General features: G+C 40.7%; 2 protein-coding genes across 5 annotated transcripts; both read left to right on the top strand.

Moving 5' to 3' along the window:
- The first annotated feature begins 2994 nt into the window (after window positions 1-2994).
- On the top strand, window positions 2995-9550 carry plekhj1 (pleckstrin homology domain containing J1). Its single transcript, XM_085439463.1, has 6 exons — window positions 2995-3423; window positions 3598-3665; window positions 3760-3826; window positions 5522-5612; window positions 7656-7719; window positions 8328-9550. Exons 1-6 carry the CDS (start codon window positions 3330-3332, stop codon window positions 8418-8420), a joined length of 477 nt encoding a protein of 158 aa, XP_085295589.1. The 5' UTR covers window positions 2995-3329; the 3' UTR covers window positions 8421-9550.
- Window positions 9551-11503: 1953 nt separating this feature from the next.
- LOC146687856 (fizzy-related protein homolog) lies at window positions 11504-18597 on the top strand. Of its 4 annotated transcripts, none has more exons than XM_085439073.1 (14): window positions 11504-11605; window positions 12391-12463; window positions 12931-13059; window positions 13222-13285; window positions 14016-14146; window positions 14247-14332; window positions 14426-14609; window positions 14741-14806; window positions 15307-15409; window positions 15544-15728; window positions 15848-16081; window positions 16367-16471; window positions 17051-17143; window positions 17262-18597. In XM_085439073.1, exons 1-14 carry the CDS (start codon window positions 11535-11537, stop codon window positions 17301-17303), a joined length of 1566 nt encoding a protein of 521 aa, XP_085295199.1. In that variant the 5' UTR covers window positions 11504-11534; the 3' UTR covers window positions 17304-18597. The 4 variants fall into 4 exon arrangements, with proteins under 4 accessions (XP_085295199.1, XP_085295201.1, XP_085295202.1 ...); XM_085439075.1 differs by having other exon boundaries at window positions 11538-11702; XM_085439076.1 differs by lacking the exon at window positions 11504-11605 and adding an exon at window positions 11819-12208.
- Window positions 18598-23183: the final 4586 nt, after the last annotated feature.

Here is a 23183-nt window from a genome sequence, read left to right as displayed (position 1 = left end):
TTTCCCGGGTTTTGGTGGTTTGTAAAAATCCCTCTGGTGTGTTACTGCCACCTGCTGGGCTGGATCTCCAGCCAACACGACGGCTGGACCTATGAGGGGGGCCTTCGTGTTCTTAAATTTCTGATTGTTTCACAGCAGCAGACACAGGAGGTAAAAAATAATTAATTAAAAAAGATAAACTGCTCAGTGGTTCATTTAGAAATTCTGGCCTTTTTCCTATTTCATTTTCAGTAGAAACACAATTCTAAAACACAATTTTTAAAGTTTTGCATTTTTTTTAGTTTTTTTTCTTAATTTCTTAATTTTTTTTCATTGTACTTGACAGTTTTTTTTAGTTTCGATTTCATTTTCAGGTAAGCTGTAGTGCTAAGAGGCCTAAAAGTTCTGCTAGCCACCACTAGCCTGAAGCATTTAAGGCAGGATGGAACAATAATTTCATGTTCTTTACCCCAAATTCTGACACTATCATTCAAATGTGGCAGCACCAATAAATATGCTTATTTAATTTTATTTAATTTATTTAATTTTCATAAGCTTGTGTGAATTGTAGCCTCAGCTTCCCTTTCGTAACTGACACGAGTGGCACCAGATGTGGTCTTCTGCTGCTATATCCTATCAGCTTCAGTGTTCAATGTGTTGCCCATTCAGAGACACTCTTCTGCATATTTTGGTAGTAATCACTGGTTATTTGAGTTACCGTTGCCTTCCTGACAGTTTGAACCAGCTTGATTCTCCGCTGACCTCTAGTATTAGAAAGACATTACAAATACATTTGTATGTGGCAGGGACTAAACACGATCACAGACTTTAGAGGGAAAACCAGCACACCGCAGACCACGGCCTCTCTATGTGAGGATCTAAACGTATTCTACGCTAGATTCGACACAGCGAACACCATGAGACCGGACAGTGTGCGCACCGCGGATGACGTCAGTGCGCACACTGTGTCTGAGGAGGATGTGCGGAAGTGCTTCAGGAAGGTGAACGCACGCAAAGCTACTGGTCCGGACGGGATTCCCGGCCGCGTCCTCAGGTCATGCGCGGCTCAGCTGGCTGGAGTGTTCACGCACATCTTCAACCTTTCCCTCTCTCTGTCTGTAGTCCCAGCCTGCTTCAAAATGGCCACCATCGTCCCTGTACCCAAATCCTCCACCATCTCCTCATTGAACGACTGGCGACCTGTAGCCCTGACCCCCATCGTAAGCAAATGCTTCGAGAAGCTGGTCAGGGACTTCATCTGCTCTGCACTACCCGACTCACTGGACCCTCTACAGTTTGCATACCGCCACAACAGGTCCACTGATGATGCCATAGCCCTGACACTACACACTGCCCTGTCACACCTGGAGAAGAGAGACACGTATGTGAGGATGCTGTTTGTAGATTACAGCTCAGCATTCAATACCATCGTTCCCTCGAAGCTGGACAGGAAACTGCAGGATCTAGGACTGAGCAGCTCCCTCTGCAGCTGGATCCTTAGCTTCTTGTCTGACAGACGCCAGGTGGTCAGACTGGGCAGCATCACCTCATCCCCCATCACACTGAACACTGGTGCTCCACAGGGGTATGTACTGAGCCCTCTCCTGTACTCACTCTACACCTACGACTGCACAGCCACTAACAGCTCCAACATCATTGTGAAGTTTGCGGACGACACTACAGTGGTGGGTCTTATCACCAACGGTGATGAGACGGCTTACAGGGAGGAGGTCAGCGCCCTGACCCACTGGTGTCAAGACAACCATCTCACCCTCAACGTCGCAAAGACAAAGGAGTTGATAGTGGACTTCCGGAGGTGCAGAGAAGTACACACCCCCATCACCATCAACGGCGCTGCTGTGGAGAGAGTGAGCAGCTTCCGGTTCCTTGGCGTACACCTGGCTGAGGATCTTACGTGGTCAGTACACACAAACAAAACAGTGAAGAAGGCGCAGCAGCGCCTCTTCTTTCTCAGGAGACTGAAAAGATTCGGCATGAGCCCCCGCATCCTCTGGACCTTCTATCGCTGTGCCATTGAGAGCATCCTCACTGGATGCATCACCACCTGGTATGGCAACAGCACCGCCTACAACTGCAAAGCTCTCCAGCGAGTAGTGCGGTGCTCTGAACGGATAATTGGAGGTGAGCTTCCCTCCCTCCAAGACATCTACAGGAAGCGCTGCCTGAGGAAAGCGGGGAGGATCATCAAGGACTCCAGTCACCCCAGCCATAAACTGTTCAGACTGCTTCCATCAGGAAGGAGGTTCTGCAGCATCCGGTCCCGAACCAGCAGACTGAGAGACAGCTTTTTCCATCAGGCCATCAGACTGCTGAACACGTCATAGACACCTCAGCTTCACTACTGGAACTTCAACATTATGCACTCCACACTGTATATAAATGCCACTTGTTTTGCACATATTCAACTCTGTATATTTTATATATATTATTATTATATATATTATTATTATTATTATTATTATTTATTTATTTTTTTTACTATTTAATTTGTAAAAATGTGTATACACACACACACACACACACACACGTAGGAAAATATTTAGTATACACATCCAGAAATGCATACACTATTATATATTGTACATATATTTATTAGTTTCAGGTTGGCCATTCTTGTATTTTGCTCGTTTGTGTTGTTGTGTTTGCACATCTCTGTTGCTTGTGGGGCTCGCACACAAGAATTTTACTCGCATGTGCTGTGCCAGTGTGCCTGCACATGTGATGTGACAATAAAAGTGATTTGATTTGATTTGATTTGATTTGTAATACCAGCAGAGAATCAGAATCAGAATACTTTAATAATCCTTAACGAAATTATATGGGTTTCAGTTGCTCCAAGACAATAACAGTAACAGACTAAAGTAATGAAATAATATAATACATTACAAAGTTTACAAATGTAAGAAATAGCACTAATATATACACATGTTCAATTGTAAATATCAAGAAGAAAGGGCACAGAGCAAAGGAGCCATTTTTGACCTGCAGAGGGCAGTAACGCGCCTGACGAAGAAGAGGAAGAAGACAACCTTAGCAGAGAGGAGTGTCATTACTACTAGAGGTGTGGGTGTGTGACATGAAGTCCAGAGCTGTTGTTTTCAGTTGACCCTCAGAAATGATCAAACGCAGTCCGACAGGTTTCGGGGACGTTAGATAACGAAGCAGCGACGTGGACTCAGCGGTGTATACAGTATAGTTTTTGCACCGTACTACCGTTAGCTAACTCCTGTGTTATGCTTTCGACTGGGGGTACGGGTCCTCTTTAGCATCCGTGTACCTGCGTGTGTCCGTCTGTTTGTCAAGCCTGTGAGTGTTTGTGTGTGTCCGCGATGCGTTTCAACGAGAAGGAGCTGGTGTTACTGAGCCGCCAGCCCTCGGAGAGAGCAGCTGAACTGGGGATGAGAGGTCCCAAGAAAGGAGACGGTAAGGACAATCATTCAGACGCACTTCCGTTTCGTGTATTTGGGCACAGCAGCTAATGTCAGCATCAGATATTAGACATATCTCTCTCTGTGTACTTCATGCGACAGCTGGGCTGCTTTGTGTTTGTTGTAGAGACGAGTTTGTCTGTCTAACTTCCCTTTTGTGGCCTTGCAGTTGTAAAGAAGAGGCTAGTGAAACTTGTCGTCAACTTCCTCTTTTATTTCCGGACTGATGAGGAAGAGGTCAGTATGCTTGTTGTCACAGCATTTTCTGTGATAAATTGAATACATTTTTTTCAAAAGTGGGGTCAAAATTAACTGAGTGTTTATTTGGCAGCCAATTGGAGCTTTGCTGCTGGAGCAGTGTAGGGTGGAGAGGGAGGACAGCCAGACTTTCTCTATTGGTAAGCTTCAGCATCCTTTAGAGGTACAGTTAGGAGTGACTGTAAGTCTATAAGTGACCGATTTGTTTTTGGTAGTTCTGCCTCTGTACACAACCCCAGTGGTTTTTACATCAAACAATGAACATGCCTTTGAAGCGCAGACTCCCAGCTTTTATTCAAGGGCTATAACAACAATATCACATTACCTCTTTAGGAGTTACAACCATTTTTATAAACTGTAACCCTCTGTGCTGGTCTTTGTTGCAGCCACCTTTAGTTACTAGTTTTGGGTTGAGATCGGGTGACCAACTTCAGTTGAAGACGATCCCATTTCTTTGGTTTAAAAAACTCTTGAGTTGCTTTTGCTCATATTTCTATCAGCAGTCACAGAGTGCAACTCCCGCCGAAGAGCAAGGGCTGTGCTAAAACGGTTATATTTTATGATGTCTTTATTACAACATGCTGACATCAACCTGTTAATGGCATCATTGTGACATCATCGGGTGTCGTATTGAGAAAATTGAAAGTGTGTTGTACTGGTCTCTCCATGTGCTTTCATATGATATATTACTCAATATAATTTCTTTAAAATGGTTTTCAAGGTCAACTTTGACCTTGGGTGCTAGAAATGAAGATAAAGGTCAAATGCTTAGCCAACCTAGTTTTAATTTACCCCATGGTCTAGTTTCTTGTTGTGAAATTTGAAGACAATCCATTAAAAAAATTGTGGATGATATAAAGTTTACAGCTTTTTTTTCATATTCTGTGTGACTTTAACATTGACACAATTCTCACTAAAATGAAATCACCTCGAGCTGTATTGGTATCTACCATCACACCAAATGTGAAAATTATATCATGAAAACTGTGGACACTAAACTGCTAACAAGCAGACAGACAAATGGTACCGATTACATACTTCGTCGCTTTGGAGGGAAAATAAATATTAGTGATCCGGTTCCACTGGCAGCCATATAATGCCCATGTATGACAGATAATGTGTGATGCCTCCGATCATGAGCTGTGTCTTTCCTTCTCTGTACTTTTCTCCTTCCATCATCCTGGTACAAGTTCATCTTGGTTTGATCTGTGCAGACTCTGTTAGATGTTTTCTGAAAAAGTCTAATCTGGCCTTCCTTTTCTTGAATGTAACCAGTGGTTTGCACCTTGTTGTAAACTCTCAGCATTTCCATTCATGAAGGTGTCTCTTCATTCTAGACTTTGATGTTGTTGAGTTGGCCAGTGCATTTCTTCTTCCTTTTTAAGAATGCACCAGATTGCTCATTTGGCTGTTCCTACAGTTGTTGTTGTTGTCTCTCATTTAGGTTTATTTTGGTTATTCGGCCTCCTGCGCCTTCATCAACATCATCTGGAATCAACTCCATACTTTTTATCTGCTTATCTTGTCATTGAACAAGGAAACAGGAAACACCTGGTCATGAAACTGGCAGTCAGGTGTTTGACTGTGTAAGAAATGGTTGTAATACCTAAACAATCAGTTCATTACTTTTGTTAACTACATTGAGTTAAAGCTAAAGTCTGCACTTCTGTAATATTGTAATAGTTTGATGCAGAATGAACCGTGGTGGTATATAGAAGCAAAACTACAAAACCATATTGACCTAACTGTATATTTCACTTTCTCACTGGTGCTCTGCTGTTTCTGCTTGTTTCCTTCATGTGTTTCTGATCTCTAATGGCCTCTGTTTGCTGTAGCATTTCTGGATGAAGCAGAGAGGAAATATGTGTTTGAATGTGATACTGAAGAGCAGTGTGCCGAGTGGATAGACTCCATTATCAAAGCAAGGTAGGACTGACTTTTCTGCTTTCTTTTTCCAGGAAGCACAGAAGCTTACAGACACTTACAGCCGTCAATAAGTGATTAATAAATGGAGAAAAACGTAACTTTTAAACCAAATGTATTTTTTTGACCGGGTATCAAATAATATCCCATAAAGGTCAGAACACACTCACTGCATACTCCAATAGTTACACCTGTTAAACTGATCTTTAAAGCAAATATTTAATCAGCCAATCACGTGATAGAAACTCATTGGAGTTAGCCAAGTAAACACAGTCATGATGATCTGCTGAAGTTCAAACTAAGCATGGTGCAGGTGGTGATGGTCAAGACAAAAAAAGTAAAACCCTTAACCCCCCACAGTGAGTAGTTTTGTTTTTTGTATTTGTTTAATTTGCTATATTACGTATTTAAAAACACAGAGCTGTACTGACTACATATGCTCATAAAGTCTAAAAGAAGAGCATTTTGTATGTGTTTTCTAACTTAATAACCAAATAATGAAAAGCTGTGTTCTGTACAGCTGAATATGCTTACACATCTATGCCATTTGAACAGTGTGGGTAGAACAAGTGACACCTCACATAGTAACAGAGTAACAGACTCACATGGGTGAAACTGTCACAAATGAATGATTTTGCTGTTTTCAGAGGCACAGTGTTAGAAATGTGAGTGTTAAACGGCTTCAGTCTGATCCATAACAGCTCTGACATATTGTTTTAAAGCTTACTGGGAATGCATAATACTCCCAAACAGCAGAGGATATCTGAGGAGGATCATAGCGCTCTAACTTCTCCTTTGGGCTTCAGTGAGTCTGCCGGAAAAATTGTCAGACCTGGCAGCTGTGGCGTCGGGCACATTTAATATTGTGCTTGATTAATGTATCTGCTAACTGCTAATTGAGTGGTAGCTCAGACAGACCTGCTGGGCTTCATGTGAGCAGACAGGCGGAGAGAAGATGGGAGACAGAGAGACCCGCAGAGTCCATTTCTCACAAATAATAATCATCATAATAACAGTAATACACTATATTTTTATAGTGTATTGTTATTTTAATATAACACAGTTTACAAAGTGCATTGATAGCCAGGGGTACACAGCCATTAAAGTCACATAAATACACACATATATATTCAAAAAAGACTAAAAATGTGAATAAAATGAATGAACTACTGGAGCAAGGATTGACTTAGAAGCAAGTCTATAAAAAGAAAGAGGAAGTGATTCTGTAAGCCTGCTGTCTTCAAGAAGGTCATTACAGGATCTAAGGCTGTGAGCAAGCTTATACGGGGTCAGTAGTTCTGCTATGAACCCAGACAAGGATGAGCTAATCAGTAAAATCCTAAAATCAGATTTAAACCATAGAGGAAGCAAGCAGAAAGAAGCCAGGATAGGGGTCATATGATGCTGTCTGCTAAAATCAGTAAGAAGCCTAGCAAAAGAGCACCCATTCATATTTTAGCTTGTTTACATAAACCAATAAGAGATTTTATTAGTGGACAAGAAGTAGACACAGATCAGCTGAACAGGTAAATGGTATGAAACAAAAACATTTGTTCTTTATTCCACTTTTAACTTTTATTTAACTTTTTTATTTAAGCATTTTTTATAGTAACAGTAATAATAGTAACTATATTAATAAGATGAGCTATAAAAATACTACAAAATCAGCTATGAAAAACTGTGTCTCTGCAAGACAGATGTATTGAAAATAAATAGTTGTCCATCTTGGTAGCGGAGTGTAAAATTCATTGTGCTTAGAGCTGACAGGAGGTCAGCCGAGGCCAGGCAGACTGCCGGGTTTGTAACGCACTGGTGGAAACCCTGAGCTTGCGTAACGTAGCTAGCATGGCCCAGCTACCTGTCAACGAGCAACAAACAATTAAAATGTTCCTCTACAGAACATTTTAAGTCGATCCTTGCTCCAGAGGAAGTTCCTGTGACTGTGTTTAATGTTACAAGCTGAGTTGCAGCTCTGATCTTTACTGTATTTGTCTAACATTATTTCTCCCTAAATGTCAAGTTCATTTGTTGTCTAATCTCTTGCAGTTACGAGTTCATGAGGAAGAATCTTATATTCTATCGAACAGAAATCCACAGGCTCACAGGGAAGGTGAGACCCCTCGCAGCAGCACGCCAGTGCGCTAAATGCCACACAGATGGTGCTTCTAATCAGCAGCGTTCATACTGTGGGATGGTTACAGTGCGGTTTGGAGTTCATATTATCATCATCAATAGCAGACAGACTGGTAGATTAATGAAGGGGGATGGTTTTGGTTTTGCTCGGCAATGCTGAGCTCTCTCGGCTGCTAAGATTCATGTAAACAACACTGTGGAATTTCATGATGACTCTCAAAGCGCACAACGAAACATGCCAGAGAAAGCTCAATTAGCAATGTGTCTCTCTAGAAACAATTTCCTAGTTACTCGGGATGAGACAGGCTGCAAAAGCTTTTCTCCTCGTGTTGTACATTTGATTGTGCATATAATTATTCATTGCAGTGTGAGCCGCAGCTGAAATCCCACTAACCTCTGGAGATCTCAAAAATCTCTAAGTAAAAGCCAGGCTTTCTGACCTCTAGGTTTGAGTGCTTTTCTATTTGTTTGGTTCTTTGAGTCTGATTTTGCTGAAGTAAACATTTCATATAAACTCTGCTTCTGCTTCAGTAACAGCTAATTTTCCCTGTACACTGTTTTACTCACTGCCTGCTTTCTCCACAGGACCCCTTGGAGCAGTATGGTATATCCGATGAAGCTCGTTTCCAGGTCAGCAACGGTCGGCCGCTTGTGGCTAGAGATACCTCCTCCCTGTAGACCAGCGTCCTGTGTTCACATTCTATGTTTTATTTTGATTAGTTCACTCTGCCATTCCAGCATCACTCCACACTGGTTTGAAAACCACAGCGTTATCGCCCACAATCTTGCTCCTTAGAGCTCTACTGCGCTGCATTTATTATATCTCGGGTTGCCTCAGACCTATGCAGGTGTCTTAGGTAATGTAAAGCCATCCTCAGTTTAGTCCTGCTGCGTCTTTGTCAGTCATTACAAGCAACGCAATGCTTTGGTTAAGTCAACACTATCATATTTGTGATTTCGGGGCATTCTCATTTGCCTTTTCTGTGTCATTTTTAGACTTCTGGCCCAGTTAATCAGTTCCCTGTATAAACATTTTATGTTTTCTACTGTTGATGCTATACATTCAGACAATGTGATTTCAAGAGCGACTTTCATTCAGGACTATTAGTAATGTGAGTAGAACTATGTTCAAAATATCTAATTTGAGGACATATTAACACGTAAACCATTGTTTTAATGGAGCCTTTTAAAAGAAGCTTACAGTTGATAGCGTGCCTGATTTAGAAAACCTTTGGCAGTATTCCTGCTCTGATTTGAACTGTTTTTGAGTCTTTTGAGCTGCTGAGTTGAGCCACATATTTTACTTAGTGTCTGTGAAAAAGGCAAAGCTGTCCAGATGTGTATTTATCATGTTATGCCTCATTGTTAGATTCCTTTAGTGTTTGAGACAATACTTTTGCACAGTTATTGGGTGTTGAGGGTTGTTTCTTTTATTACAACTATCGTACTTGATCAGCCTACTGTACCTTTTCTGTGGCACTTTGATTCAGATCCCTTTATGTAAGCTGTTGAACCATGTGTTTAAAAACCAGGCTCTTGGCATGATTCAGGAAATAAAAATAAACAAATCACGTGAATATTTGTGAAAACGAGAGCTGACATTTTGCTCTCAACTCAAGTTTCCTGTAAGACTTTTTTGCATCTTTCAAATTAGCGAAATCTTTGTTTTTCAAGAGTCTCTCTGTAATTGCATGTCATTGAATGTATCTTCATTTTAAATGTTTTGCACATAGAACTTTTGTTTTTAGTTAACAACATCTGCTTCACTGGCATCTCTTTTTTATACTAATAAAGCCATTTGAAAGAAATTTTAAATTCATCCAGTGTGTCATCTGTCAACCAAAAGTGAAAGCATTTGATAACACACATACACGCACACACGCGCACACACACACAAAATGTAATGTGTGTCGGTGGCTACATCCAGCTCTTGTAAATAGTCTGTAGCTTAGGTTCTATAGGTTCTTAATACATTTTGGCCTGCCAGGGTGCAGCTGGAGCCCCTGTGCACACACTAAACTAAACAGACAGGCACACCTCCACTGCTACTACAAATACACAAAATGAAACAAAAAGGAAAGTTGATGCTGAAGGCAAATAATTTCAGCTAAGGCGAGAGACTGAGCTTTCGTATTTCCCTGGTGTAAAGAAGTGCCTGTGTATCAATTTTCCATAAGCCAATTTCTGTTATCAAACGACACAATTTCCTTTGTCATTTTGATGTTTGAATCCACACACCAGCAAAGGAGGAGTTGTGAACAGGGAGCTGAGGCTTCAAAAAGTCAATGAAGTGAGAAGAGGCATGCAACATCAGCACAGCAGACGGGTTGGTTTTTTTATTTTTGTTGTTGTTGTTTTTAGCAGAGTCTCAAAGCAAGTTTTCATTTTTATGTGATTTTCACTTGTGCCAGTAATGTCCTTTGTGGGTACAAAACAACGCTAAATCATCATCAGCCCTCCACCACCATGCCTGACAGTTGTCAGGATATGGAAATATTTGAAATATTTTATTTTTAATTAAATAATAAATTACTTTAGTAATGTTTAAACAAATAAAATAATTAAAAATAAATTTGTAAATAAATTTACAAATGCATAATTATCACACAACTCATTATTTAGGCACAGAATTCTTTATTTTTGATGCGCGTGACTGTTCTTGTCCTTCACAGTCAGAGGTCTGCATGAATTTATTCTTTAGTAAGAGACCACAGAGGCCACGCCTGAAAGAATGAAATCTAAAACTGTCCTTCAAGCATTACTATATTGAAATACTCATTCATAATTATAATCCTGATTGTACCATCCCTTAAATGGTGATATTGATTAGTCTGTCAACTTACACAGTCGGGATTATTAGACAGTCAAGAACTGCCAGAAAGTGATTTCTGATGTTTCTGTGTTTTGTTGTGTGTGTGTGTGTGTGTGTGTGTGTGTGTGTGTGTGTGTGTGTGTGTGTGTGTAATGGTTTATACTTGTAAACAGACAGTAGTCAACAGCATTTATGAAAGAGTTATGAATAAAAAAAGAGAATATGGTTTTTGCTGGTATCTTTATGACTGCATTATACATTGTAATTAATGCAGTCCTTTTTCAACCACTGAAAATATTTTTATACAACTGTGTTATATTTGTTTTAATTTCTGCTGCCCTCTTGGCCAGATCTCTCTTACAAAAAAGTATATTTTTAATGCCAATGGGACGTTTTATCTGGATAGATAAAGGTTATATAAGCTTCACTTTGCCAGTCTAAACTTTACAAATATATCATCTCTTTTGTTGTTAAGGTGAGTAAAAACCAGACAATGGAAAGATACTGGCTTTGTAGTACAGGCCTCTGGAAACACACACATTATATAAATAATTATTTATTGAGTATATTGAATTAAACCTTTTTGTTCACTAAATGGTGTTTGATGTTTTGTCATATTGTTTTTTTAACTATCGTGCAAATACATCACCGTTGAAAGTGGAAATAAAATAAATTTTAGTATCAACGCTGATGCTCAAACATGAATCCACAATGTAAGAAAGTAAAATGTATGTTTTTTAATCGCATTTTTGTTGCATTTGAGATTCTGTTCTCTGTGGCATGACCTGAACTGCTATTCATTTTGAAACCTGTGCTAAATCTTTGACTATAAACTGGTGAGACTATAATCTTGTTTAGCCTCGGTTGCCGGTTAAACCCAGAGGTCAGGTTTTACCGACAGCGTTCAGTCGAGTCGGACACGTTTCCTTAACAACGGAAAATGTGTGTTTCAAAAACAGCGACGTCACGCACTTCCCGTGATGCTTAGCGAGCCTAAATTGAATGCTCGGCAAAAGAAAACATTTGTATTCTGTGTGTGTCGATTTTACGGGTAAAAAGCACAAAACAACACATTTGAACTGAGTTAGAAAACACTACGAGAACCAAATTAACAGTGCATACGGGGGGAAGCGTTTACTGGGGGAAAGGTAGGTGCTAATACGATAAATTGTCTTACACAGCTGGGCTAGCGTTAGCATTAGCCTAGCTTTCTGTGCTGGGTCGTTGGATTATTTAGATTTTCTTTATTCGTATTTCAGCGATAATCACCAGAGATAGCAGTATTTCGCTTTGTGGGATATGCAAGTAAATGAATGCTGTTGGGTTGCGTTTCAAAGTTACAAGACTAAGGTTTTCATAAAGATAATTTAAGTGCTGTTAGCATGTCAGAGTCCACAGTCGCAGCTGATCATAGGTACTGGTATGTCATTTAATTACACGTCGGTGGTTGGTTGGTTGGTTGGTTAGTTAGTTAGTTAGTTGGAGATGGAATGAAACCAAAAAACTCTACATTTTAACTATTGATTGGTTTATCTTTGTAATTCTTCCGGAGGGTTTTAATGTAGCTTTATTGCCTCATTGATCAATACAAAGCAGTTCCTCTGGGGATTACTGCTCCATGTCGGTGACTCTTAGCATTGTCGTTTGATAAACGGTAAGTTCAAAGCGTTTTAAATCAGTTGAATAACGGGTTTATTTATCTAACAACAAATACACCGTGTATGCCGATGTTTGACAGGTAGCTTATACACGGTGCCATTTCCTATATAGAATAAACACATCGTCAATGAACGCATCTTGTGAATGAACTTTATTGTGGTCTTGTCCTGTTCTCAGGATCATGGATCAGGACTATGAGTGCAGGCTCCTCAGACAGATCAATATCCAAAATGAGAATGCAAGTCCCATTGTAAGTAAAAACAAGTTTTTTTTGGTCTATTCTGTCTGATTCCTTGTATGTAAAGTAATGTTCATCCTCTGAACAAAAGCTAATTCTGCTGTCTAATTAAGACTAGTCAAATCTGCAAGTAATCTTGAATAAGGTCATTGTCTTAATTTTTAAATGATGATATCCCCTCCCAGGAGGGACATGAGGGCAGTGCTTTCCATGTATTATAAGGGAAAAATGGTTTCACATGGCAGTCTATTGACACTGTCACCACTGTTGAGTAAAAACAAGACCTTACTGGCCAAAAGACTGGCTTTTGTGAATGTTGCCTCCTGTTGTTATCACCTCAAAAAAACACACCATCTGCCATCTAAATTATGTTCCTGTTCCGTTATTGAGTTTTCAAATCCACTCCGAGGCCTGTTTGTTTGCCGTAGAGTTAAAAAAAAAAAACCCCACAATGCTGTCTTCTCTTTTCCCTTGTGCAGAAAGCTCTAGGAGCAGTGCGATCTCTGACACCCACCAGCTCCCCCCTGTCCTCTCCTAGCAAGCATGGTGATCGCTTCATTCCCTCCCGGGCTGGAGCCAACTGGAGTGTCAACTTCCATCGCATTAATGTGAGTCTGCCACAACAGCAAATACACCAAGCACTCTTCTGCCTGTCCTACCAAAAGAACAATGCTCTCAAGATTAAAGTGTTTGCTTTGTTTTTTCTAATACTTAAGTTTACAGAATTGGTTGAGAGTGATCATTTATTGATTATGATTATTTTAACACAGGAAATTGAAAAGTCGCACAATCAAAATAGGAAAACCAAAGATGGCACCACTGACAGCAACAAAGGTAATCCATTGCTTTTCTCTTGAATGATGACAAACTGTGTTTCCACCTGCACCTCTCTTGTCACAAGCATTTAAATTGTGAATGAGACAAAATCTGTTTTTGCATTTTCTTTGTGTTCAGTTTTCTTTACTTTAGCTTCTGTCTGAATGTTTGTGTAGTTGGAATTTAGTTTCACCCCTGTGTTTGTTCATTCAGACTTTAGTATTAGAGTGAAAGCTCTTAATGGTGCTGTAAATTTGCTCAAAATAAGGTTGGTTATATGTCACACTTAGGTGTGTGTTTTTGTTTTTTGTTTTTCAAGGCTATCGTAATGGATAAAAGATGATGAAAAAAAACTTTAGCCTATATTTTATCATGATATTTAGTTACTGAATAATTATCATGATAGTCATGTATTATGAGTTACTCGCTTTCCCATCCCCAAGTGAAATATGTTTTTCTGTGTTGTAGATGTGCTTTAGGTGTGAGTTTTATCCATTTTCAGTTCATTTCCACAGGTATCTCTTTCTGCTCCAGTCAAACTTGATAATTTGACCTTCTCTTGTTTACTAAGCCTGGGCAGGCTTATGGAGACTGCAGATAAGGGCTAAACAAAGCTTAGTGGAAAATTCTCCCTGATCTTCAGAGATGTGAGCGAGAGCTGAGAAACTGCAAAGGGAGCACAGGGTTTGAAGTTAATCATTTCGACAGCCTGGTTTGATTTCCCCTCTGTCTGTTCCTTTGTCTTCAGCGGACGGTCTGGCTTACTCAGCTCTGCTGAAAAATGAGCTACTAGGAGCAGGCATTGAGAAAGTCCAGGACCCCCAGTCAGAAGATCGTCGCTTGCAGCCATCTACGCCTGCCAAGAGGAGCCTTTTTAGTGTAAAAAAAAAAAATAATAATGTTTTTGTAACTGGCTAAGTGTTTTTTGTTTTACGGTGGGTTTTGTCTGCGTTAGAAATAATCTGTTTGATTGTTGTAGTATTCTGTAAGTACCAAGAGAGCTCTTCCCGACGAGGATGGAAACACAGTCTCTCCCTATTCACTATCACCCGTCAGTAGTAACAGGTAATTAAATTTTCCAGCTAAACGTGAAAGTGCCATTTCTTAATATGGGGAGAAAAATTGACTGTGTTGCTTACATGTTATTGGGCTTTACAGTCAGAAACTTCTTCGATCGCCACGAAAACCAACACGCAAGATTTCTAAAATACCTTTCAAAGTTCTGGACGCTCCAGAGCTTCAAGATGATTTCTACCTTAACCTAGTGGACTGGTCCTCTCTGAATGTGCTCAGTGTGGGACTGGGTACCTGTGTCTACTTGTGGAGTGCCTGTACCAGCCAGGTGTGTGTGACATGTTAGCTGAGAAAACCTGTGATAGTGTGTCATACTTAATGAAAAAGACATAATTGAACTACCTCCTGGTACATTCGTATTAATCTGTCTCCTTTGTCTGGCACTTTTCGAAACTTTAGGTGACTCGTCTTTGTGACCTTTCTGTAGAAGGAGACTCTGTGACGTCAGTGGGCTGGTCAGAGAGGGTGTGTTTTTCTTTCATTGATTCTTGTCTTTGCAAGCTCTCGTCCAGGACTTTAAACAATGCTGTAATAAAGCCTGCACAGCTGGCCTTTTTTTACAGTTTCTGAAAGCAGAAAAACTGCCAGAAACTGAGTGTTCAGAGCACTCTACAGCCTGAGGTTTGGGCTCATAGTTATTGTTTTTTAAAAATATGACTTTAATTATCGATTCTTTGGATATGTTTATGCAAGGTTGAGAATTCACCATCACAACGGTATATATGAAATATATGACAGAAAGTAAGGAAAAGCATTATTGGTTCACTTTGAAGGTCTGCCATGAAACAAGAGTATGTCTGGATATTTCAAAGAAATTCAAGCTTATTTATGATTTCAGGCTTTTAACCTGTGCTGTAACTAAGAAAAGGCTTGAGGGTATTTGCACTTGCTCCTGTTTTTGTGCCATTGTAAGATTAGACTCCTACTTGCCAGTGTCATCTTCAAAGTGTGCTGTCTGTTTTTAGGGTAACCTGGTAGCTGTAGGCACCCACAAAGGCTATGTACAAATCTGGGATGCAGCAGCAGGGAAGAAGCTCTCTGTGCTAGAAGGACACACAGCCAGAGTGGGTAAGTTGAAAGTCTATGGAAATGAAGGCAGAGACAGTCATTCAAGCTTCACTTATTTTCAAACAGTTGTTTAGCAACATCTCTCATTCATGATCGGTGAATCATCTCCCCTGGTCGTCATTCCCTGCTTCTAGGTGCTCTAGCATGGAATGCCGACCAGCTGTCGTCTGGGAGTCGTGATCGGGTGATCCTGCAGCGGGACATCAGGGCACCGCCTCTCCAGTCAGAACGTCGGCTCCAAGGACACAGACAGGAAGTCTGCGGGCTCAAGTGGAGCACAGACCACCAGCTTCTAGCCTCGGGTGGAAATGATAACAAGGTATGCAGAGAATCTCGCCCAATGCCTTTGTCTGTGCCACATTTTTATTGGGGTCCCTTTTTTATAAAAAAACGCCAAAAATTTTCTGTCCTCTTGTTATTGCAACCTGCTGTCTGCAGTTACTCGTGTGGAACCACTCAAGTGTCCTCCCAGTGCAGCAGTACACGGAGCACTTGGCTGCAGTGAAGGCCATCGCCTGGTCTCCTCACCAACACGGCCTGTTGGCCTCTGGAGGAGGCACAGCCGATCGCTGCATCCGCTTTTGGAACACTCTGACTGGCCAGCCTCTGCAGTGCACAGACACCGGCTCTCAGGTCTGCAACCTGGCCTGGTCCAAGCACACTAATGAACTGGTGAGACACCCCATGTCTTTGACTGCACTCTGCTCCTGTGAAATAGAATACATGCATCTGCTCTTAAATACGGACATACACCAAGGTTAATTTTAGGGCTGTTGGTGAGGAGTTTTTTTGCTATTCAGTAGCATTCAACTCAGTTTTTATTTACTTTTCTCTTTTGTGCGTGTGTTTTTGGCTGGAAAATACGATGGAAGCAGTGATGTGGAATTGTTGATTTTTATCCGATGGTAGACAAACCTGCCAGCTAAATAAGTGGAAAAAACTGTTCCTCCTCTGCAGGTCAGCACGCACGGTTATTCCCAGAACCAGATCCTCGTGTGGAAGTATCCGTCTCTAACTCAAGTGGCCAAGCTTACGGGGCATTCCTATAGAGTACTTTACCTGGTCAGTATATTTTTTTCCTTTATAACTAAATTAAAGATAATCTTAACTTAAAATAAAACTGTAAAGCAGAAATAAATAGTCACAGAAAAAAAAGTGTAAGGAAATGATCCTATAAAACTAGACTCACTGACTGACCCTTTAAGAAGTGTCGCTGTTAGATATCCCAGGGTAAAAGGGTGACACTGACACAGAGCTTCTCAAAAATAAAAAAATGAGTCAAACTGACATTTTCTACCTCTTTCTGATGTTTTGTGTAAGTGCTGTTGTGAGTGATTTCTGTGCATCACTTTGGCTTTACACCAACAATTAATACATAGGAATGCACATGTAAACTTAAGAAGGATGTTAATTAATATTTTATGTGCTGAAAGCAAATATAGTGAACTTTAGATAGGAGTATAAAAATTATATTTTAATAAATAATTACACTTAAAGCAAACTAAAATGATAAAATCCTTCCTGTGCCCACTTCAGATTCCTGTAATTACATCAGAATCAGAATACTTTATTAATCCCAGAGCAAATGATGTAGCTGTTATAGTGGTGCATATTCAGTGTTTAATAATAACTTGCATGCAGGCTATGTCACCTGATGGGGAGGCCATCGTGACGGGGGCTGGAGATGAAACTCTGAGGTTCTGGAACGTCTTTAGCAAGATGAGATCCACCAAGGCATGTTTTCTTCCCATTTCTCACTTTCTCTGTGTTGGGCTTCCTTGAATGCAGTTTTCATCACCTGCGTGTTATTTTTGTAGTGGTCTCTGTCTAACGTCCACCTTCCTTCTTTCAGGAATCAGTCTCTGTGTTAAACCTCTTCACCAGGATCCGGTAGTCTGCACTGTACGGGGAATAAAAACAGGAAAGGAATTTGTCTTTGCATGTCTCCTGGTGTAAATGGGGCCTCTTTGAACACTCTCCTCAGTACTCTGCAGAGGTCCTCCTCGACTGGCCTTAGTTAAGTTGTAGCAGAAGATGAGATGAGAGGAGACACATAGACCGAGTATCGAGGGTAGAAGAGATGCACACAGTATTCCACTTCCTCCTGAATGATGGAGCCACTGCCGCCTCCAGTTTCGGGGCCTTTATCTCCCCGTGTCTGCAAACAGACGTTGTGCATACCTGCCAAATATTGAGTTTATCCTTGTGATCGTTTATTTATTTTCTGTTTTTGTTTAGTTTCTTTGTTGTTTGTATGTTTTTTTGCTCCTCCTCCTTTTTTTTTTTTTTACATTTTTAACATATGTTATCGACGTATTTGCTGCAAAGGCTGGTTGACTTAATTTCATGTGCATAACTGCAGTTTTTTGGTCTGATCTGTGGAGCAAGTTTGATTTTGTTCAGGTTTGCAGAAAAAAATTCCAAGCTTGCGTTACCTTTTCCTGAGGGGCAATAATGTTTCGTGTACACTGATGAAAAGATTCATAATCTTGTGCCATTTTGCTAATAGTTAACAAGGATTCAGTGAAAGAGCCTGATCTCTCTTGTTTTTGTTTTTTAAGAAAAATGACATTTTTATTTTAGTTATTGAAAATAATAATCAAACATGGCAAGCATTACTTCATTATCTCCCCAAAACAATTTGTTTTTGGGAGATTATCTTTTCCTAATTGAAAAGCAAGCCAAGGAAAATTAAAAGGAAATAGCTTTGGCTTATCATTGTAGTTTACAGCAACCGCTAGCGCACAGTAAAAACATTTGTGATTAAACCAGATGGTGAAATGCTGCTGTGTAAAGAACTTCTGCTTTGTGCTATGTCTGTAACATATTCAAGCTTGGGGCGCTCATTTTTTTGCTACTTCAAACTTCTTCTGTGTCAGGCAGTCATGCTGTTGAACTTTGTTTTTTAATCTGGAGAAATATTTCATATCCTCTGCCACGTTTTCTTTGAATGTTTCAGTCACCTACCTTTGAACAAGCGCTATTTATTTGTCTTGTGAAAGTTTAGAGTACAGAGTGAAAAGGTTTGCTTAGCGAGGTTGTCTGAAGGGAGCTGACGGTCAACTCTAAATTTTAATGTCACTTAAAGACAACGCTGGCAACTTCAGTTATTGAAAGAATGTTTAAAAAAGAAAAAAATATTTCTGTACTGGAACATGAACAACAATTAAATTGCCATATCTTGTAACTTAGTGCTGTTTTATTGGACTGTAACTACTCCTCAAGTTGTTAGTAATACTTTACGTTCCTGCTTTGTGCTCCAACCAAACATTCATCTGTTTAAACTAAAGGGTGTCTTTAGTTTGCAGGTATTCTCAGTTATTACACGTTTGGTTACATTTGGAGAAGAATCCTTTATATGAATTTATTTATCATATAATTTTTAGAGAACAAAATATTTTGATTCTGGTTTCTAAACTGAGATGTGAACATTTTCAAACCGTTTTACAGTTAAAACAGATAAATTAAACCTTTTTAGTCCCACATGTGGGAAATTTTTTGGTCATGGCACAAAGTACAAGAGCAGTAAAAATAGAATAAAATACTTTCTTATATTGGGAAGATTGCACTTGGTACTATTGCACATCGGAGAGACAGAGTGAAATTTACAATTGTGTATGGGATGTGTGTGTGTGTGGGGTCATCTGCAAAGACCATGTTGTAGAGTCCGACAGTAGCAGCAAGGAAATGCCTGCGAAATCTTTCCGTCCCACGTCGTGGGTGCCGCAGTCTGCCACTGAAGGAGCTTCTCAGTGCTATCAGAGTCTCCTGCATGGGGTGGGAGATGTTGTCCATCAGGGATGACAGCTTAGCCGCCGTTCTCCTGTCACTCACCACCTCCACTGGGTCCAGAGGGCATCCTAGAACAGAGTTGGCCCGTTGCTACTCCAGCAGACCACACCGTAAAAGATGGCTGAGGCCACCACAGAGTCATAGAAGGTCCGGGCCTTCACTCCAAAAGACCTCTGCAGCAGGTACAGCCTGCTCTGCCCTTTTCTGTAGAGAGCATCTGAATTGTGAGTCCAGTCCAGTTTATTGTTCAGATGAACACCAAGGTACCTGTAGCTGTCCACAGCCTCAATGTCCATACCTTGGATGTTTAGTGGTTGCAGTGGAGGATGTTTGTGCCTGTGGAAGTCTACCACCAGCTCCTTGGTTTTACTAGTGTTGATCTGGAGGTAGTTCTGCTGGCACCAGTCCACAAAGCCTTGGGCCAGCACTCTGTATTCCTTGTCGACCCCATCAGTGATGAGGCCAACTATTGCAGAGTCATCAGGGAACTTCTGCAGGAAGCACTGAGTGGAGTTGTGAGAGGAGTCTGCAGTGTAGATGGTGAAGAGGAATGGAGCCAGAACTGTTCCCTGTGGGGCCCCATACTGCAGACAACCCTGTCAGACCCCGAGTTGTCACATACTGTGGTCGATTGGTGAGGTATTCCAGTATCCATGTTTTGAGGTGATGGTCCACTCCTGTGTTCTCCAGCTTGTCCTTCAGAACTGAGGGAAGAATGGTCTTAAACGCACTGGAGAAATCAAAAAACATAATCCTCACAGTGCTTCCAGTGGTCTCCAGGTGAGAGATTAAATGATGTAGGAGGTGAATGACAGCATCATCCACTCCAGTGCCAGGCTGGTAGGCAAACTGAATTCGGTCCAGTGATGAGCTCATCAGGGGGCGAAGCTGAGCTAGGACCAGCCGCTCCAGGTTCTTCATCAGGTGGGATGTCAGAGCCTATAGCTGTTGAGGTCCTCGGGACAGTTAAAACTTTAATAGAGCTATAGCAATATAATATCAGTTTCCTGTTCTTAGATGAGAAGAGTGCCACCACTGTGGTCTTCTCCTGCTGACCAGAAATCCCAGCAGATTAGCAGTTTCTGAAATACTCACATTAACCTGTCTGGCACCAACAACCACGCCACAGTCACTTAAATCACCTGAAATGTTGTACCTAACAAAGTGTCTGTGGATTTTGTGTTTTGATTCAGTGTTTTTCTCTCTTATTTTGGGTTTTCACTTATTTTGTCACTTATCCAAACACCTCCCAACATATGTCTTGTAGTTATGTCAGAACTAAAAGTGAACACCAGAGGGAGCCATCCTATGAGCTGGTCCAAACTGAGTGATTCAGTGACGCTACCATACAGCAGAATCTACCTGAACAAAGCTACCTCAAAGGTAAGGATCAGATCTTACATTCAAAAGAGGAATAATTTGATATTAACAGCATTGGTTGTTTTTATAACAAGCTTCTGGAAAGGGTAAAAATCTGACCAGACAAACCCCACGGGGCATGTGGTTTCATTTTACCCTCAGTTTAAAACCATATTTGTTCAAACGGGAGCTTTTAACAGCCAGAAAACATCCCGTGGCCTCACCTGGTTTCCAGGAAGTGTGCAAATTTTCATCATATTACCAGCCCAGCCCACACAAGCATAGTTTTGACCCAGAGCATGAAAAATAATGAATGTTCACTGCCTCCCAAAGCTCCCACACCTCTGCTTGTGCCCTGTTGCTTATCCAAACTCCCTCTTACACATTCAAACAGCAAATGGATTTTATCAGTGTAAACAACAGCTGAAGGGTCCAAATGCATGAATAATGATGGCTGATGTTGAATAATTATGTTGCTCTGGTTTTATTTTAATTTGAAAAAACTGAAATGATCCACAGCTTTGTTGGAATTTGACTATTAATAAGTAGGGCTTAACAAACAAAGATAAAAAAAAAAAGAAAGAAAGAAAGAAAAATATCACTGCTAATTGAGTGGTTTCAAAAATTAAAGGTCTTTTTCGTGAAGTGGTTGCTTTTTTTCTGTGATGAAAATCAAGTAGTGTAGGCCTAAGTGACTCAGCTCTATCAACACCAAAGAGCCCAAGCCTCTCTCCCTTTCAGACTCCATTATAATGTCATCGAAATAACATGCATAGTTCATTATATCATCTGAATGGAAGACTTTCAGCACAGTCTTCCAGCTCATCTGTGGCTCTCGCTCACTGTGCAGATGTTAACATTAAGCCCTGAAAGCAGAGGGGAGAACAGAGGGAGATCGCTAATATGCATAATCCTACCTCCTGATGTTTCTATCAAGAGGCACCGAGCGCGTGGTTCGTTATACAACCAAAGCCTCACAAGACAGCGAACATGATATTCCCCTAGGTTCCTCCCTAAGCCTGACTCTTGAGTTTCATTGATAAGCAGTCTTTACAGGGATATCAAAGGAACAAAGCTCGTGTGATAGCTGCAGCCACCCAGGTTTCTTCTTTGGTCATTTTGTTAGAAGGAAAAGAGCACAGAGAGTCACTCATGTGACTCATGTCCCACTGACACTCGTCAGTCACCCCAGCAGAACTTTGGTATCCATAAAATGATGGTGGATGGGTAAGGATGGTTTTCTTCAGCCTGTAAAGTGTGACCAGCTGTCAGATGGTGAGCGTCAGATAAAATGCTATTATTTCAGTATCTCACTGGGGGGGGGGAGAGCTTAATCGAGCAACCTAAAAACTTTGATGAAATGTTTTTCAGGGGACTCAGGAAACATCCTCGGACTGGCGTTCGAGATTTCTTTAATGGAAAATATTAATCAAATAATGAATGAGTGAAATTGTTTAAAATAAGCAAGTGCCAGTTTTAAGCATCTTTATTTCTTAACAGTTTAAATTAGGACAATAACAGCAAGAAAGTCCTGGATTTGAAACCTTTCTGTGTGGAGTTTACATGCTCCCCCACGTGTCTGTGATGGTTCTCTCTCCGTCCTCCCACAGTCCATAGACACGCGTGGCGTTACCATAACTGGTGATTCAAAAGTGACCATGGGTGAGATGGTGAGCATGAATGTGTTTGTCCTGCAATAGACCTTATGCTATGACAGCTGGGATAGGCTTCTGCTCTGCATCAGACTGGTGACCAGCGGAGGGAGTATGACAGCTGACAGTTGGGATAGGCTCTCGCCTCATGTGGTCTTAACTTGGATAAAGGAAGTAAAAGAAAAGATGGATTGATGATAAACTGCTCCTCAGTAAGTAAAGTTTCTTCCTTTTCCCTGCATGTCACTGTAAATATCACATTTTAGGCGGGGGTTTTGGCAAAACACTGACAAGATAATTTCCAGACATCACTGTGCTTTGGGAACCTGAAATGAGAATTTGTGCTCATTTTTGGTATTTTATAGTTCATGTGAAAGTAGAGCGAGAAACTTAACTTGTCAACGTGATTTGATAACATGCAAACTTATGAGCAGGGCTCAAGATTTTTTGCAGTTTTTAAATCATTCTGGTTGCACGATAATAGTTCTCCCTTTTCTCATAAAAAGGTAATAGTGTCTAATTACAGTCAAAGCTTCTTAATAGCCTACGCTGAGGTTTACTAACAGTTATTAATTATAAAATATAATTCACAGTGGGTATAATGGAATCTTTTACGCAGATCAAAATTATGGATGCTCCAATGTATTTATTTAATAGCTTCAGTGAGGAGCGTTGCAGTTTTTCTCTGGTCCAGATAAGGTGCGCGAGGAGGCATGAAGACAAACGGGACCATTGCTGCTTGATGCTGACTCAGAGAGCTGCTCGATTTTGGAATCATTACAGCGGCAAAACCAAACAATATTACATCAAAACTTAAAAAAAGATTGCAAACTGAAATCACGTTCGACCCCTACAAGCCTATTCACTGACACTGAACTATTAAGTAGGTCAAAAACTGTGAGTAATTGGATAATTTGACTCTTATGCCATTTGCATTTACTGTTGCTCTAATGCAGAAAAGACTGTCAAGC

This window comes from Copadichromis virginalis, linkage group LG18, assembly GCF_057382275.1.
Source record: "Copadichromis virginalis isolate Kocher_CV1m ecotype Utaka linkage group LG18, C_Virginalis_male_GT1.1, whole genome shotgun sequence".
NCBI classification, from domain to species: Eukaryota; Metazoa; Chordata; class Actinopteri; order Cichliformes; family Cichlidae; genus Copadichromis; species Copadichromis virginalis.
This window is presented reverse-complemented; position numbering and strand designations above follow the sequence as displayed.